Source organism: Uloborus diversus, chromosome 1 (assembly GCF_026930045.1).
Source record: "Uloborus diversus isolate 005 chromosome 1, Udiv.v.3.1, whole genome shotgun sequence".
NCBI classification, from domain to species: domain Eukaryota; kingdom Metazoa; phylum Arthropoda; class Arachnida; order Araneae; family Uloboridae; genus Uloborus; species Uloborus diversus.
Genome location: NC_072731.1, coordinates 101012479 through 101026799, shown reverse-complemented (window position 1 = coordinate 101026799; position 14321 = coordinate 101012479). Strand labels below are relative to the sequence as shown.

At 38.7% G+C, this 14321-nt stretch overlaps 1 protein-coding gene across 1 annotated transcript in view; it reads left to right on the top strand.

Annotated features, from left to right (window-relative positions):
- LOC129216045 (alpha-mannosidase 2C1-like) overlaps nt 1-14321 on the top strand; it is a 64823-nt gene that overhangs the window by 30984 nt on the left and 19518 nt on the right. Inside the window, 1 exon segment of the mRNA XM_054850224.1 lies at nt 13489-13886. Coding sequence (XP_054706199.1) covers nt 13489-13886 — 398 coding nt within the window.

The following is a 14321-nucleotide window of genomic DNA, read 5'->3' as shown; positions in this document are numbered from 1 at the left end:
TGGAAGGGGGTAACTGTCTTTCTTGGTGATTTCATTCAGCCACCGGTAATCGACACAAAATCTGGTGGAGCTATCTTTCTTTCGGACTAAGACGATGGGAGAAGCCCAAGGACTGGATGAAGGTTCGATTACATCATTCTCCTTCATCTCTTTCAGGAGGGTCTCAACTTCTTCCTTCTTGGTGAATGATAGTCGTCTTGGATGCTGTTTAATAGGGGGGTGTTCTCCAGTGTAGATCCTATGCTGCGTTAAATTCGTACGGCCAACATCCTCCGATGCTGATGAAAACAGATGCTTGAAGTCATCCACCAATTGTTCCGCAGCAGTTCTTTGATCTTTCGATAATGGCGCACTCCCAACTAACTTCGATGTCAAGGACTCAGGAGACACAGTCTCGGGGGAATTGATTTTTCTAATGATGCAGTTTACTGGATTACAAGTTGCTAACACTTCACCTTTCCGGATATTCCTTGGCCTTTCACTCACGTTGGCGACTCTCACAGGAATTACATCCTTAGAAAGGTCCACAAGCGTAGATGCTACCAGCACTCCTTTTAGGTTATTGCTTAGGTTAGGGTATTCAATGAGTCCAAATCGAAAACTATTGCTTTCTTCAATGGAGCCAGGTATTAATGATTCTGACCTTGAGGGAATCGATAAATCTGTTTGGGCTATTATTACATCATTTTCAGCGTTGGAGATGGCTATGTCTTCTCTCATCGAGTGCAGCTCATTAGTCTTGAAGTCGAGGTTGAAGTCATACTTCTTTAAAAAGTCCAGTCCGAGAATGAAGGGGTCTGTGATAGCAGCAACGAATGCCGTATGATGGTAAGTGGCATTTCCAAACACAATTTCTAAGTTCACTTTACCTTCAATCTCGATCTTGTCACCCGTCACAGTTTGGAGGGTAACACAGGGCGGCGTTCATTAAATGTTGAGTCCAAATTGACGAGCCACATCTGTTCTAATGATTGTAACATTGGCTCCAGTGTCAATAATCAGTTCGCAGGGAAACCCGTTTACATATGCGTAAACAAACAGTCCATTACTGCTGCCATTCGTCGATGAAATCTGGAAAACTTTAAGATGGGGCTCATTCCAATTTGGGGACCTCCGCCCCGCGAGATTGCCATGGCTTAGTTTTCCTGGACCTGTGAGGGAGAGATGCTCTTCCCTCAGGTTTCTTGGCGAGCTTCACAGTTTCTTCGTAAGTGATCCTCGCCGCCACATTTCCAGCACTTAAGTGATTGTCCATTTTGGTACTTGGGAGCCGAAGTCCTTTTGAGGATTCCTGCAAGTTCTTTTATTTGCTTTTCCAGTTCAGCAAAGCGTGACGAAACCGGATCAGGCTCATCAGTTTTCACACCGCGGATTGAATGGCGATCCTTGCGGGTTGCTTGCTGGGCGGCCTCCAACTTCATTGCATACACAACAGTAGAATTCAGGTCTTTGACATCCGCCATCCGTAGAGCTTTCTGGATTTCCGGATCTCGAACCCCGTCGATGTAGTAGTTGAGTGGCAGGTTGTCTGGAACATCCACAGGACAGTCGCAAAAAGCAAGATGAGACAGTCTCTCGACGTCCGCCGCTAGCTCTTGCAGGGTTTCCCCGGTTTTCTGGAAACGGGACTTCAACTGGAGTCAGCTGAAATCTTTCTGGCACTTCTCGCCGAAGCGAAGCTCCAACGCAGATGTGAGGGCGGCGAAATCCAGGCGCTGGCTGTCCGGAAGGGTCTGAAGAATGTCCGCTGCGTCACCTCTCAGGGATGCTGCAAGATGGCAGGCCTTGGTAGCAGCGTCCCATCCGTTTGCTTCTGCCACTATCATGAATTGAGTTTTGTAAACCTGCCACGAAGTTTTCCCATCAAATGTGGCAAGTTTAATGGAATGTCGAACAACCAATGTGGGGGCGCCAAACTGTACAGAGCTGCTTTCCACGGTCACCAATCTCCTTTCCACGTCCTTAAAGATCTCTTCTTTAAGTAGATGAAATCTTCTATCTTCTTCTTCAAATTCATTTTCTACAGCATTGAATCGGCTTTCAACGGTATCAAATTTTTCTTCAATAGCATCAACTCGATGCTCTATGTCATTAAATTTATTTTCCATCAGTCTTTACCGAAATAATGTCGTTTTTAATTTCTTCTTGGTTAGACGTTAAGTCCTTTTTCAGCACCGTTAAATCGCTTTTTAACTGGTCTTGATTTGCCAACATACTTGCAGTCAGATCACTTTTTAATTGTTCTTGATTAGCTGCCATATCATTTTTTAATTGTTCTTTATTAGCCGCCATATCATTTTTTAATTGTTCTTGATTAGCCGCCATATCACCCTTCACAGAGTTGATTGCGTCAAGAAGTTGTTTTAATTATTCATCCATTGCGCGAGTAATCACCATAAAAATAAAGTCCAAATTCAAAAAGTTTTTATGAAAAAAATGTCCAAAGTCACACTTATTCCAAGAAAGTCCAGAAGAAGCCCCACGTTGGGCGCCAATTGTAACGGATCCGGCGAGACTTCCAACTTTCTTGAAAGGATGACACAGTTCTTGATAAAAACACAGGAGTTTTATTTACACTATGTACAGGAGAAATCGTTAACAACTGCTAAATTAATCATCAGCAATTAAACAAGCATCACACAACACCGTAAACTCAACGGTTACACACGTATTTACTTCCAAATACGAAAACAACACAGCGAAATGCCTCGCAATAAACAAAGCTAATACACTCTCAGCATAAATTCTCAATCGAAACTGAACTTTTTATTACGCGGGATGCCTTTATAAACATCAAAAGAAATCTCTCAAATATTCCAAACGCTTCTGGAAAATAGTAGACCGTTATCAAATTTTATCAATGAACAAAAAAGAAATAGGGGGGTCGTATACTTTAGCCGAATGAAAAGGGGTTGTATATTGATTACGGGAAACTATTTACAGGTTACGTTACTACAATAATTACTATTTACAGAATTTGTAACAGTATGATTCGAATCCTAACAATGTTGGGCAATACTAGACTTCTTTAATTGTTGCTTTCCTGTATAACTTGGATGCTCTTTCACGCAAAATTTTAAACCATGCCGAGTTTGTCCAATGTAAGCAAGATTGCATTTACAAATCTAGAGTTTACTGTATTCTGTTATTTACAAAAAAAATTCTCTAAATTTCCCTCTTGTTTGGCCTTTTTTCCCAGTAAAAGTCAGAAAAAAAAGAAAAAAGCATGAAAGAAGGCTTAATGCATCTTAAAAATATCGCGAAAAACCAAAAAAAGTCAAAAATAAATAAAATAATTAAATAAATATTGAAAAATTAAAAATTGGAAAGTAAAGTATTGAGATGGGGGAAAATGTCTGTCGGTCTGTCTGTCCCCCCTAATAACTTTTGAATGAATAGTCTGATTCAAAAACACTTTTTTTTGTTTGAAAGATCTCGGCAAGGACATCTCATTCCCATATTTCACTTTTTGATTTGAACTATTTTTTGTTCAATTTTGAACAATTCAAAAAAACTTAATATTAGTGCCTACGGGAAATTCAAGGCAATTCCGAACTGTGAGGCGAATTTGCTTCAAACAAACTTTGTAGGAAAAAGCTTTTGATGAAAAACTTGTATATAAAATATCCTTTTGATTTGAACAATTTTCTGTTCAATTTTGAACAGTTCAAATCCCTTAATATTAGCGCCTACGGGGAAACTGAAAGTCAATGTAGATTCCGTACTTGAAGGCGGATTTACTTCAAACCAATTTTGTTGGAAATAGCTCGTGAAGCTAAACTTCAGACTTCGACTCCGAGAATTTTGGTGGCACTTTACTCCGACCCCGACTCCTGTGCCCGACAATTAATCAGACTCCGACTCCCCGACTTCGACTCTGACTTCGTAGCTTTGGCAAAAATTTATACACGGAGGACAAATGACTGACTCCGATTCTTAAATATTCGACTCTGACTCCGCAGCTATGGTTTTGACTGTGAAATAATTATTGTTGATTTGACTTGTTTTTATTTTTACGCTAAAGTTTTAATTTAGGTATTCAGTTTTCGGTGAATATACTCGAAGCCATTTATGTTTCGACATAAAGATATGCGCAAACGATTTTTTTTTTTTTTTGACAATAAATTTTTTTTCTTTAAGTTGACATTTTATTGTTTTTATTTATTTTGGTAAGTGCATTAATTAATTTAAAAATTGTTTTTGGCAACAGGAAAAAAGAAACGTTTTTTTTGATATGATGTATTTATTTTAATGAGCTTATTAATTTTAATTATTAATTTTTCGTTTTGAAAGCTGTTAAAAATTTTTTTATTGGAAAAATCTATTTTTGATATTGATCAGGTACTAGAAAGTAGTATGGGTATACGGGAAAGTAGGCTCGTCTAGTTCTAGCCAGAACTTCTTGTTTTATGCTAAATTGAATTTTTAAATTGAAGTAAAAATTGCATCTCTATTTCTCTAAATATGATTTTTTTTGTGGAATTCTTTGTGAGTTTACAAATGAAATATTGTGAATTAATATGGTTTTTAGCCTACTTTCCCAGTAAAAGTCAGAAAAAGAGGAAAAAAGCATCAAAGAAGGCTTAATGCATTTTAAAAATATCGCGAAAAACAAAAAAAAGTCAAAAATAAATAAAATAATTAAATAAATATTGAAAAATTTAAAATTGGAAAATAGGGTATTGAGATGGGGGAAAATGTCTGTCTGTCCCCCCCCCCCAATAACTTTTGAATGAATAGTCCGATTCAAAAAAAACCTTTTCTTTGTTCGAAAGATCTCGGCAAGGACATCTCATTCCCATATTTCACTTTTTGATTTGAACTATTTTTTATTCAATTTTGAACAATTCAAAAAAACTTAACATTAGTGCCTATGGGAAATTCAAGGCAATTCCGAACTGTGAGGCGAATTTGCTTCAAACAAACTTTGTAGGAAAAAGCTTTTGATGAAAAACTTGTATATAAAATATCTTTTTGGTTTGAACAATTTTCCGTTCAGTTTTGAACAGTTCAAATCCTTTAACATTAGCGCCTACAGGGAAACTGAAAGTCAATGTAGATTCCGTATTTGAAGGCAGATTTACTTCAAACAAATTTTGTTGGAAATAGCTCTTGAAGCCAAACTTCAGACTTCGACTCCGAAGTCTGAAAAACAACTTAGAGAAGAATTTTGGGGGCTCTTTACTCCGACTCCGACTCCTGTGCACGACAATTAATCGGACTCCGACTTCCCGACTTCGACTCTGACTTCGTAGCTTTGGCAAAAATTTATACACGGAGGACATAACATAACATAACACTCCAGGGTCCCCCGTACCTACCACTATGTGTGGTTTAAACGGTTGGATGGGGCCCTGGAGACAGCTGTGTTAATCGGTGAGTTGATACATTGTATATGTCGTACATAATGCATAAAATACATGAAATCATATTCCGACAGACAGGAATTTTGCTTACACAATTTTAAAATCACATAAAGATTAATAATAATAATAATAATAATAATAATAATAAAACATACACACACATATACAAACATACATATAGATATATATATATATATATATACACATTAAACAGGGTACACAGCTATACACCATTGAATAGTGGTAGCAAATCAACAAAGTGACACAAACAGACAATACACTCAGCTACATTCACCAAAAACAAAGCCAACAATCATTAGATTGTACAATGTAATAGAAGACATGCAGAAGGACAGAATGTCTAAAGAGGCAACCATTAGATACTAAAGCTGTGGGTGAATAAAAATGCATGAGTAAAAGAAATTAGATTGAGCTCTGGTACAGATAACCCTCAGTTGATAAAGAATGGAAGATTGTGTTAAGACGCGCGGTGCTATGCCGCAGTTTAAGTGCATGCTTCAGGCGTTGTTGATGGGATGTGCCCGAAGGACAGCGGAGATGGTGGGCTTCTGTCAGTGGGCAGTCAAAGATGTAATGGAGGCTGTCCCCTATTTCTCCGCAAGAGCAGAGAGGAGAGTCGATAATGTTAAATCTATTCAAATATGAAGGAAATGGGCCGTGACCTGTTGAGAAAATGGTGTGGCAACGGTGTGAGACGCGCGGGTAGAGCTTGATTGTTGGTAGCATATCGTGCAATCCTCTGCTCGTCTCCGCGTTGTCCCATCGGTATTGCCAATCCATACAAAGCTGAGTCGTTAATAGCCTCTTGAGGTGTGACGCGGGATATGGGACACTCGCGTCTTCCTGAAGTCCGGTAGTGTCTGCCGCTAATTTGGCAAGATGATCAGCTTCGTCATTCCCTCTGTTGTTTGAATGGCCTTTTACCCAAAAGATGTCAAAATTTTTAGTAGAGCTGAGTACCTGTTTTTGAATTGTTTGGACTAATTGATTTTTGCTAAAAGAATTTTTGAGGGCCAATAGAGATGATAGGCTGTCAGAGAAAATTTGGAACGAGTATTGAGGAAGGCTTTGCGTATAAGCAATTGCATTTTTGATGGCCAAAAGTTCTGCTTGGAAGACTGAGTTTCCCTCTCGAAGTCTCACCGAAGAGGAACTTGTAATTGTGTTACCCGAAAAGGAAACAAACGCGGAGCCCACACCAGTCATGGTTTTTGAACCATCTGTGTAAATTCTGCGGGGTAAAAGTTGGTTTGGATGGATCTCTTCAGTATGGATGAAGCTAGTGTCTACGAGTTGTTCGTAGGAGCATTTGAACCATTTTGGAGCGTCAGTTTCAAAGAGCGTACTTTGGAATTCGATTCCGTCAAGATGAATTGGTTTTTGTTTGATTAGAATGTTGAAGGACCACATATGTTGCCTTATTAGTAGTTCCAAAGGGGGGATCCCAGATAGTATGTAAAGGGCTTGATGTGAGGTTGTGGAATATGCACCTGTAAGAACAAGAAGGAAACGGCGTTGGATAGAATGGATTTTATTTACGAGGCGTACTCCTAGATAATTGCCCCATAGGCCAGCTGCATGCATGAGGGAGGATTCGACCACCGCCTTGTAAAGTAGACGTCTTTGATGAAAACTGATGCCCCAATTACCCCCCGCTAATCTTTGAAATTTGCTAAGAAGTGTTACTGATTTAGTTTTTAGGTAGTCGAGGTGAGCCGTCCATTTTAGGCAATTGTCGAGTACCACCCCCAAATATTTTAAGTTATTTTTTCTGATGATGTGGAAGTCTCCCATTAGAAGAGTGGGGGCTCTTTTGAGATTCCTTGGGACTTTAAGGTGCATATATGCTGATTTGGAATTGGAAGCAGTCAGGCCATGCTCGAGCAGCCAGGTGTTGACTAGTGAAAGAGTGTCGCGCGCAAAGGTTTGCAGATCATGCGTGCGCCTTGTTGAAACGCGAATTGCAATGTCGTCCGCAAAGGTCTGCACGTGGGTGTGATCCGGCCATGGAATTCGAAGTAGTGAAGCCACGACGAGATTCCACAGTTCCGGTCCGCTACAGGAACCTTGCGGACAACCTTTTTTCTGTTGGATAGAGCATGAACCTGTGCCTGTTTGAATGAAAATTTTTCTGTGAGAGAGGAAACTGCGATATATATTTAAAATGCCCTCATCGCAGTGGGAATCGGCGAGGTAATACATGATCTTATCCCATGGAAGATTGTCAAAAGCTGAAACAATGTCCAGGGAGATAAGCACCATTTGATGCCCTCTTGCAATTCCTTCCTCTATTTTTGCAAATAGTGCACCCAAGGCATGATTAACGGAACGCCGCGGGACGAAGCCAAATTGGTTTGGGTGGTGGAGGTTGTTAAGGGAAAGGTGGCTTTGGAGACGGAAAAGTAAGATTCTTTCAAAGATTTTTGAAAGCACTGGCAGAAGAATTATTGGCCTAAAGGAGGTAAAGAGGGAAGGATCCTTACCTGCTTTCAGGAAAAGTATCAATACGCCCTCTTTGAGAGGTTTTGGAAAAGCGCCTAGTGCTTGGCAGGCGTTGAAGTAGTCTTTAAGGAAATTGGGGAAGGTGCGATGAATAGCAGTCCATATAATGTAGTCCAGGCCATCTTTACCTGGTGCTTTCTTGCGAGGGAGGAGCTGAACTGCATGTTCAACCTCCTCCCTCGTAAAAGGAGTGTAGGTTGAGGGTGGGACAGGGGGATCGACTGGAGGATCTGGTTGGTCTTCTGGGTAAAAATGGTTCAGGATCTTTTGACAAAAAGAATCTTCGGTATCAGTAGTGGCGGATGATTGATGCATATAAGTTGGGGAGAAAGCTTTGCCGAAGCAGATTTTGTAGGGTTTGCCAAACACATTTTTGCTGTGTGTGCAGAAGGTTTTCCAGGAAGAGGTTTTAGCTTGGCGTATTGCTCATTTGTATTTGGCTAGTGCTTTTTTGTAAATGACTTTGAACTGATTCTCCAGTGAGGAACCCCTGTTGCGCTGGAGACGGCGTCTCGCAGCAGTGACACACTTTTTTAGAACAGTCAAACCTGTATGCCACCATTTTGCCGGTGAAGGTGTGGCGAAATTTTTCTTCTTGAAAGTTAGCTCTGCACAGTCCTGTATAGTGAGTGTGAGAGCTGTTGTGAATCGATCAAGGTCATCAAATGTGGTTAGGGTTGGAAGTAGGGCAATTATTGGTGGCAGTTTAACTTTGAGCAGTTTTTCAAATGGTATAGTAGTATATAAAGTTTTATAGCGGATGAACCGTGAGGTTGAAAAAGAGCTGTCGATATTAATAAAAATATATTTATGATCACTTGCTGATATGATATTGCTGACATCCCAGCTAATGTTGCTGCAAATATTTTTGGAAAAGGTTAGGTCTGGCCAACCATGACCATGTGCTGTTTGAAAGGTGGGAGGGGAGTTGGGAGAGTTCAACATGTTTAAATTCAAAGTAGCGGCAAAATCAAGGACGGCCTCTCCCCTTGCCCCGTCTCTGGAATAACCGAAAGTTCTAGAAGGGGCATTGAAGTCCCCTCCGATGAGGATGGGGATGAGATTTATTGAGTTAATGAAACTCGAAAGCTCGAGAAGAAGTTCTTCGATTGGTTCGGCCGGGGACGAGTATGCTGAAAGCAAAATGAAGGGGGAGGTGTCCATTGAGACCTTTACTGCCACAAAGTCATATGACTGGAAGGCACTTATAGTTTTAAGTTTATCTGTGGGTAGGAAAATTGCCGCACGACCACTGGTTGACAAGACTCGGCCCCAGGAGGAAGGGATATTGCAAATTTGTTTCTTGACCAAGTATGGTTCCTGAGCCAAGAATGCATGAATTTCTTGTTCTGATAATAATTGTTGAAGTAAGGATGTAGGTGCAGCCGCTCTTTGAAGGTTTATCTGAACAATCTTCAGAGAGGGAGTTTAGACTGAGGTGAATGAATTTGGGGAAACTGTTGAAAATTGTTTTAGATTTAAGTGGTTAAAAGATGAAGAATTTGCCAATCTAGTGGATGGAAGGGAAATCTCAGAGTTTGCATTTTGATACGTTTCATTCATATTTCGTTTGGGATCTAACTTTGTTAACAATATTCAAATAAAAAGGGCACTTAGAGTCGTTTGCTGCGTGATCGGTAAAGTAGTTTGTGCGTTTGCTTACATTGGAATTGATGCAATTCGTGCAAAATGATCGGGTTGCATTGCAAGGTTCATTGCCATGGTCCTCAGAGCAATAGCAGCAACTGCGTTGCTTGTTGCAGTCCGAGGCGACATGGCCAAAGCCCTGGCAGGCATAACATCGTCGAATTCCGAGGAATTCTCGGATGCTGATGACCCGCCAGGAAAGGCTTAGTTTGGGGGAGGACATAATAAAGTTGTAGGCGCTTGGGGAACACTGGAAAACCCAGTTATTAGTGCCGTTTTTCCCTGAAAGTTTAAAACACGGGGAGACCTCCTCGTGTTCGGGAATTTCAAAATCGTTGTAGAGAATATCTTGTAGGACTGGGCCGTCAAAGTCAGGTGTGACACCGTAGAGGATTATTCTTGGTAATCTGAGTCTCGGTGCTCGCACGCTAATTTTGTCCTTTAGGACTGGGACTTCTGCGAGGTTCTCCTGTAGAGAGGAATAATCATTTTGTGTTGGCAGGTCAATAGCCACTCCCCCTTTAGCCACGTACCTGACCCTTGAAACTTTGATACCGTCCTTCAATGGATCGAAGTTAGTCTCCAAGAGCTTCCTGAGGTTTTTAGATGATGTGCAATTGGGGTCGGTGGGGTACACTAACATGGTGTGCACATTTCTTTTGGCTGCCGAAGCATAGGACGGGGGGTCATTAAAGGGGGGGAGAGGCAGGATTTTTAACGGGTTGGAGAGGAGAAGGCGAAAGGATGGTGGGGGAATCAACTATTAGCTCTGTCTGTGTGCCAGCTGTGGTATATGTGATCTCTGGTTGGTCACACTGGGAATTACTCTCAGTCAAATTGAGCTCAGGGCGTAAGTTTATGACATTATTTGCATCGATGGGCAAAATTCCAGTGGGGGAAGAAGTTAATTGGTTCTGTTGGCTATCCTTAAGCTTAAATCGTAGTAGCGCAAGGGCAGATTTGACTTGCTCTCGTAATCCAATCTTCAAGAAGATGTGACGATTTCGATCCTTGCCCGAGATAATGGTGTCAAAGAAATCCAATATATCATCTACTGAGTTTTCATATGTTATGAAATTTATTGGAGGTTGGGTGGTCTTATGAAAATGGTCTTCAAAAGGACCAATGTAAATCTCACTAAAATCTGTGGAATTTGAAGATTGCAAGGAGAGTGAGGGTGTTGGTGGTGTACTGTTGGTGGGGGGTGGGGAGGTTGGGTGAGGAAGTTTACCCAAAGAGGTCATCTTAGAGTCCAGTTTCTATAACACCCAATGAGGGGGAGAATGCCTTTGTACGACCTCGTGTGTATTTTCCATCGTATTTAAACGATAAGTATTTAACGAATATTTCAGATGCTAATCAATGAAAAGAGGAGTGACTTCAAAAAAAAAAAAAAAAATGTTGTCTCGAAATCTGAGCTGAATGAATGTCTACTTGATAGGGTTCAAAGAGCTTCTAATTTTGTATACTAATTGGACAAGACTATTTAAGCTAGTAATTCCGGAAATTGTGATTTAGTCCAAGGAGAAAACTCTCTTAAATTCTGAGTAAAATGAATATTTCCATGACATTTCAACAGTTTTTGAATTTTTAAGACGCATAAAAATATAGCATAAAAAATTAGTTACGATAATTTAATTAACCAGGGAAATCCAGGCATAATGCATTTAAAATTTTTTTTAGCGTCGCTCTGCTTGAGGCACCTTAAATCCAAAAAAGGTAATTATATGGAGAAAATGTTAAAATATAGATATATATGTATAGTAAAACACATTGGTGAAAAGTAACTGTGTAAAATAAGTAAGATGTACGGAGATTATACTTTGGAGTATACAGCGAATGTTAAATTAAATATATATATATATATATATATATATATATATATATATATATATATATATATATATATATATATATATATATATATATATATATATATAAAAATTATATATATAAAAAAAAATAATAATAATAAATTCCAATAGTGAAAAATAATTACGTAAAACCAGTAAATTGTACATAGATATACTCTGCAGAATGCAGTGAATGTTAATAAACCGTAAAGCAATGTTGATAAATCACTATTAAAATTTTTATACATACAGTTCCTTGGATGGAGAGCAGTAATTAGCCAACATGTGAGCGACAGTTCAGGTGATGATAGCAGGAATGACGAATGGGGCTTATAGTGTAGCGGGGCAACTAGAGCACGTTCCCTAGTCAGTCGGAGAGGGAAAGTCCATAAAAGTCTGCTATGGTGACTCTGAAGTGTGAGATGGAGTAAACACTCTGGGCACATGAGAATACACAATGTTCACTGAAAGTAAATGATGCACTGTGAGGAAGATCCCTTGGATACGCAATGCAGAAATACTCTGTGGGTGGTCCCCTGGAAGGTGTTGGGTTCGCTGAGGCGTGAGCGTTCACTGTGGATGCTGGATGTTTACATTAAATGTTCCCCCTGGCATTCATCTCCTACGCTGTTGAGGGATCCCGCAGGAGCGGGGGTGCTTGCACGGCGGGGGTCGAAGGTCGCACGGGGTGTTTCTAGCGCTGCAAAAACCGGGTAGTCTCAGCGATAGTTTAAGGTGTCCTTCTGTTTAGGTCCCTGGCGCTAGGGCAAAATAACCAGTATCCTCTTGGAGCTTGCAAAATAAGCTTTTCATTGATAGGTCGTCCGTGGTGGTGCAATGGCAAGAAGTGGATCAAGGTGGCCCGCGATGTTTTCCAATTCTTTATTCAGTCAGACAATGTGCTTAAAACAGGGCGGGGACATGTTCAAAGATGAAATTAACTGATTGCAAATGAATGGATGATCCAAAATCCGTGTGCAGCTACTCTACGGGAAGAGTTCAACAAGATCTTTGAATTGGTATAAAATATGACTCTCTAGCTGCTATATTTCTGTAGCTATGGCAAATGGAATGCGGAGCGTGTGGAAGCACGTCTGATTCGGAGGAAGCCCCTCATTTTCTGATTATACACGGAGGACAAATGACTGACTCCGATTCTTAGATATTCGACTCCGACTCCTTTACCCCAAAATGAGATTGACTCCGACTCCGCAGCTATGGTTTTGACTGTGAAATAATTATTGTTGATCTGACTTGTTTTTTTATTTTTACGCTAAAGTTTTAATTTAGGTATTCAGTTTTTGGCGAATATACTCAAAGCCATTTATGTTTCTACATAAAGATATGCGCAGACGATTTTTTTTTTGACAATGAAAATTCTTTAAGTTGACATTTTATTGTTTTTATTAATTTTGGTAAGTGCATTAATTCATTTAAAAAATTATTTTTGGCTACAGAGGAAAAAGAAACGATTTTTTTTGATATGATGTATTTATTTTAATAAGCTTATTAATATTAATTATTATTTTTTCATTTTGAAAGCTGTTAAAGAATTTTTTTAATGGAAAAAAGTGTATTAGCTGCTTTGTTTAAAATGAGCGGCTATTTTAGTTGTTCAGTTTTTTTTACGCATATAATTTTTTTAGATGAGTGAGGAATATTTTATTATTTTTGAAATTTAGCTATTTTTGAGAATATTGATCAGGTACTAGAAAGTAGTATGGGTATACAGGAAAGTAGGCTCGTATAGTTCTAGATGGAACTTCTTGTTCGAAATTTTGATAGCTTTTTTTTTGCAATGGAGATTTCTAGTGATAGTTTTAAGCCATTAAAATCCGGCTCCTAATTATGAGTGCAAAAAGTAATGAATTTATTCTAAATTATTTTAAAAGATTACCAGTAAGAACCTTTATTTCAACTCACAATTTTGTTTTTCTTTTTCTGTGAATTACAATAATGAATTGATAGATTGTATACTGTTGGCTGATTAAAAATGTCCATAAATATCTGAAAACTCCCCATCCTCGATTATGATAAATTCAAAAGTTTTGATGCATACTATATTGATTTGTAATACACTGTTTTTCTTGTTCAATTAGAGTTCAACATGGCACACCTGATCAATTTTTTCGGATAATTGAAGATAAGCATGTTAAAGAGCTTTGCAAATGGTCTGGAGAACTGTATTTAGAGCTTCATAACGGAACCTATACTAGCCAAGCTAAAATGAAGTTTTTGAACCGTCAATGTGAGATTCTGCTGAGAGACACAGAGCTTCTGCATAGTGTCCTATTAGCTGCATGCAGGGATGAAGATAAGAAAGCATATCCTGAATTAGAACTGGAAAGGTTATGGAAAATTATGCTGTTAAATCAGTTTCATGATGTTTTGCCAGGTTCATCCATTGAAGATGTTCACAAAGAAGCTGCTTTTTACTATAAAGAGGTCATTAAAGGAGCCGCTGGCTTAATGGATACTGCTGTTCGTCGCTTATTTGGTGAGGACGATTAGTTGTTGCTCTTAGATTAAGTTCTTAAATTTTATTATTGTGAATGCTTAACGTTGTTGTTTTAGTAATCTTTGTGATCAATAATAATTCCTTTTTCCCATTTATTTGTTAAAAAAAAGGTTCTTCATTTATGTCTTAAACTTCAACTGCACCAAATCCAGCAAAACTTTCCCGTGAAAGGATGTTAATATCATGCTCTGAGAAAAAATCAAAATAGAATAAAATTCTTTTGTGTTTTTAAAATGTATACTTGGCTATATATTTTCAACTGTTTGATTGCATAAAAAAAAAAAAAAATAATGAAATATATATATATATATATATATATATATATATATATATATATTTATATATATATATATATATATATATATATATATATATATATATATATATATATATACTAGAGGACCCGACAGATGT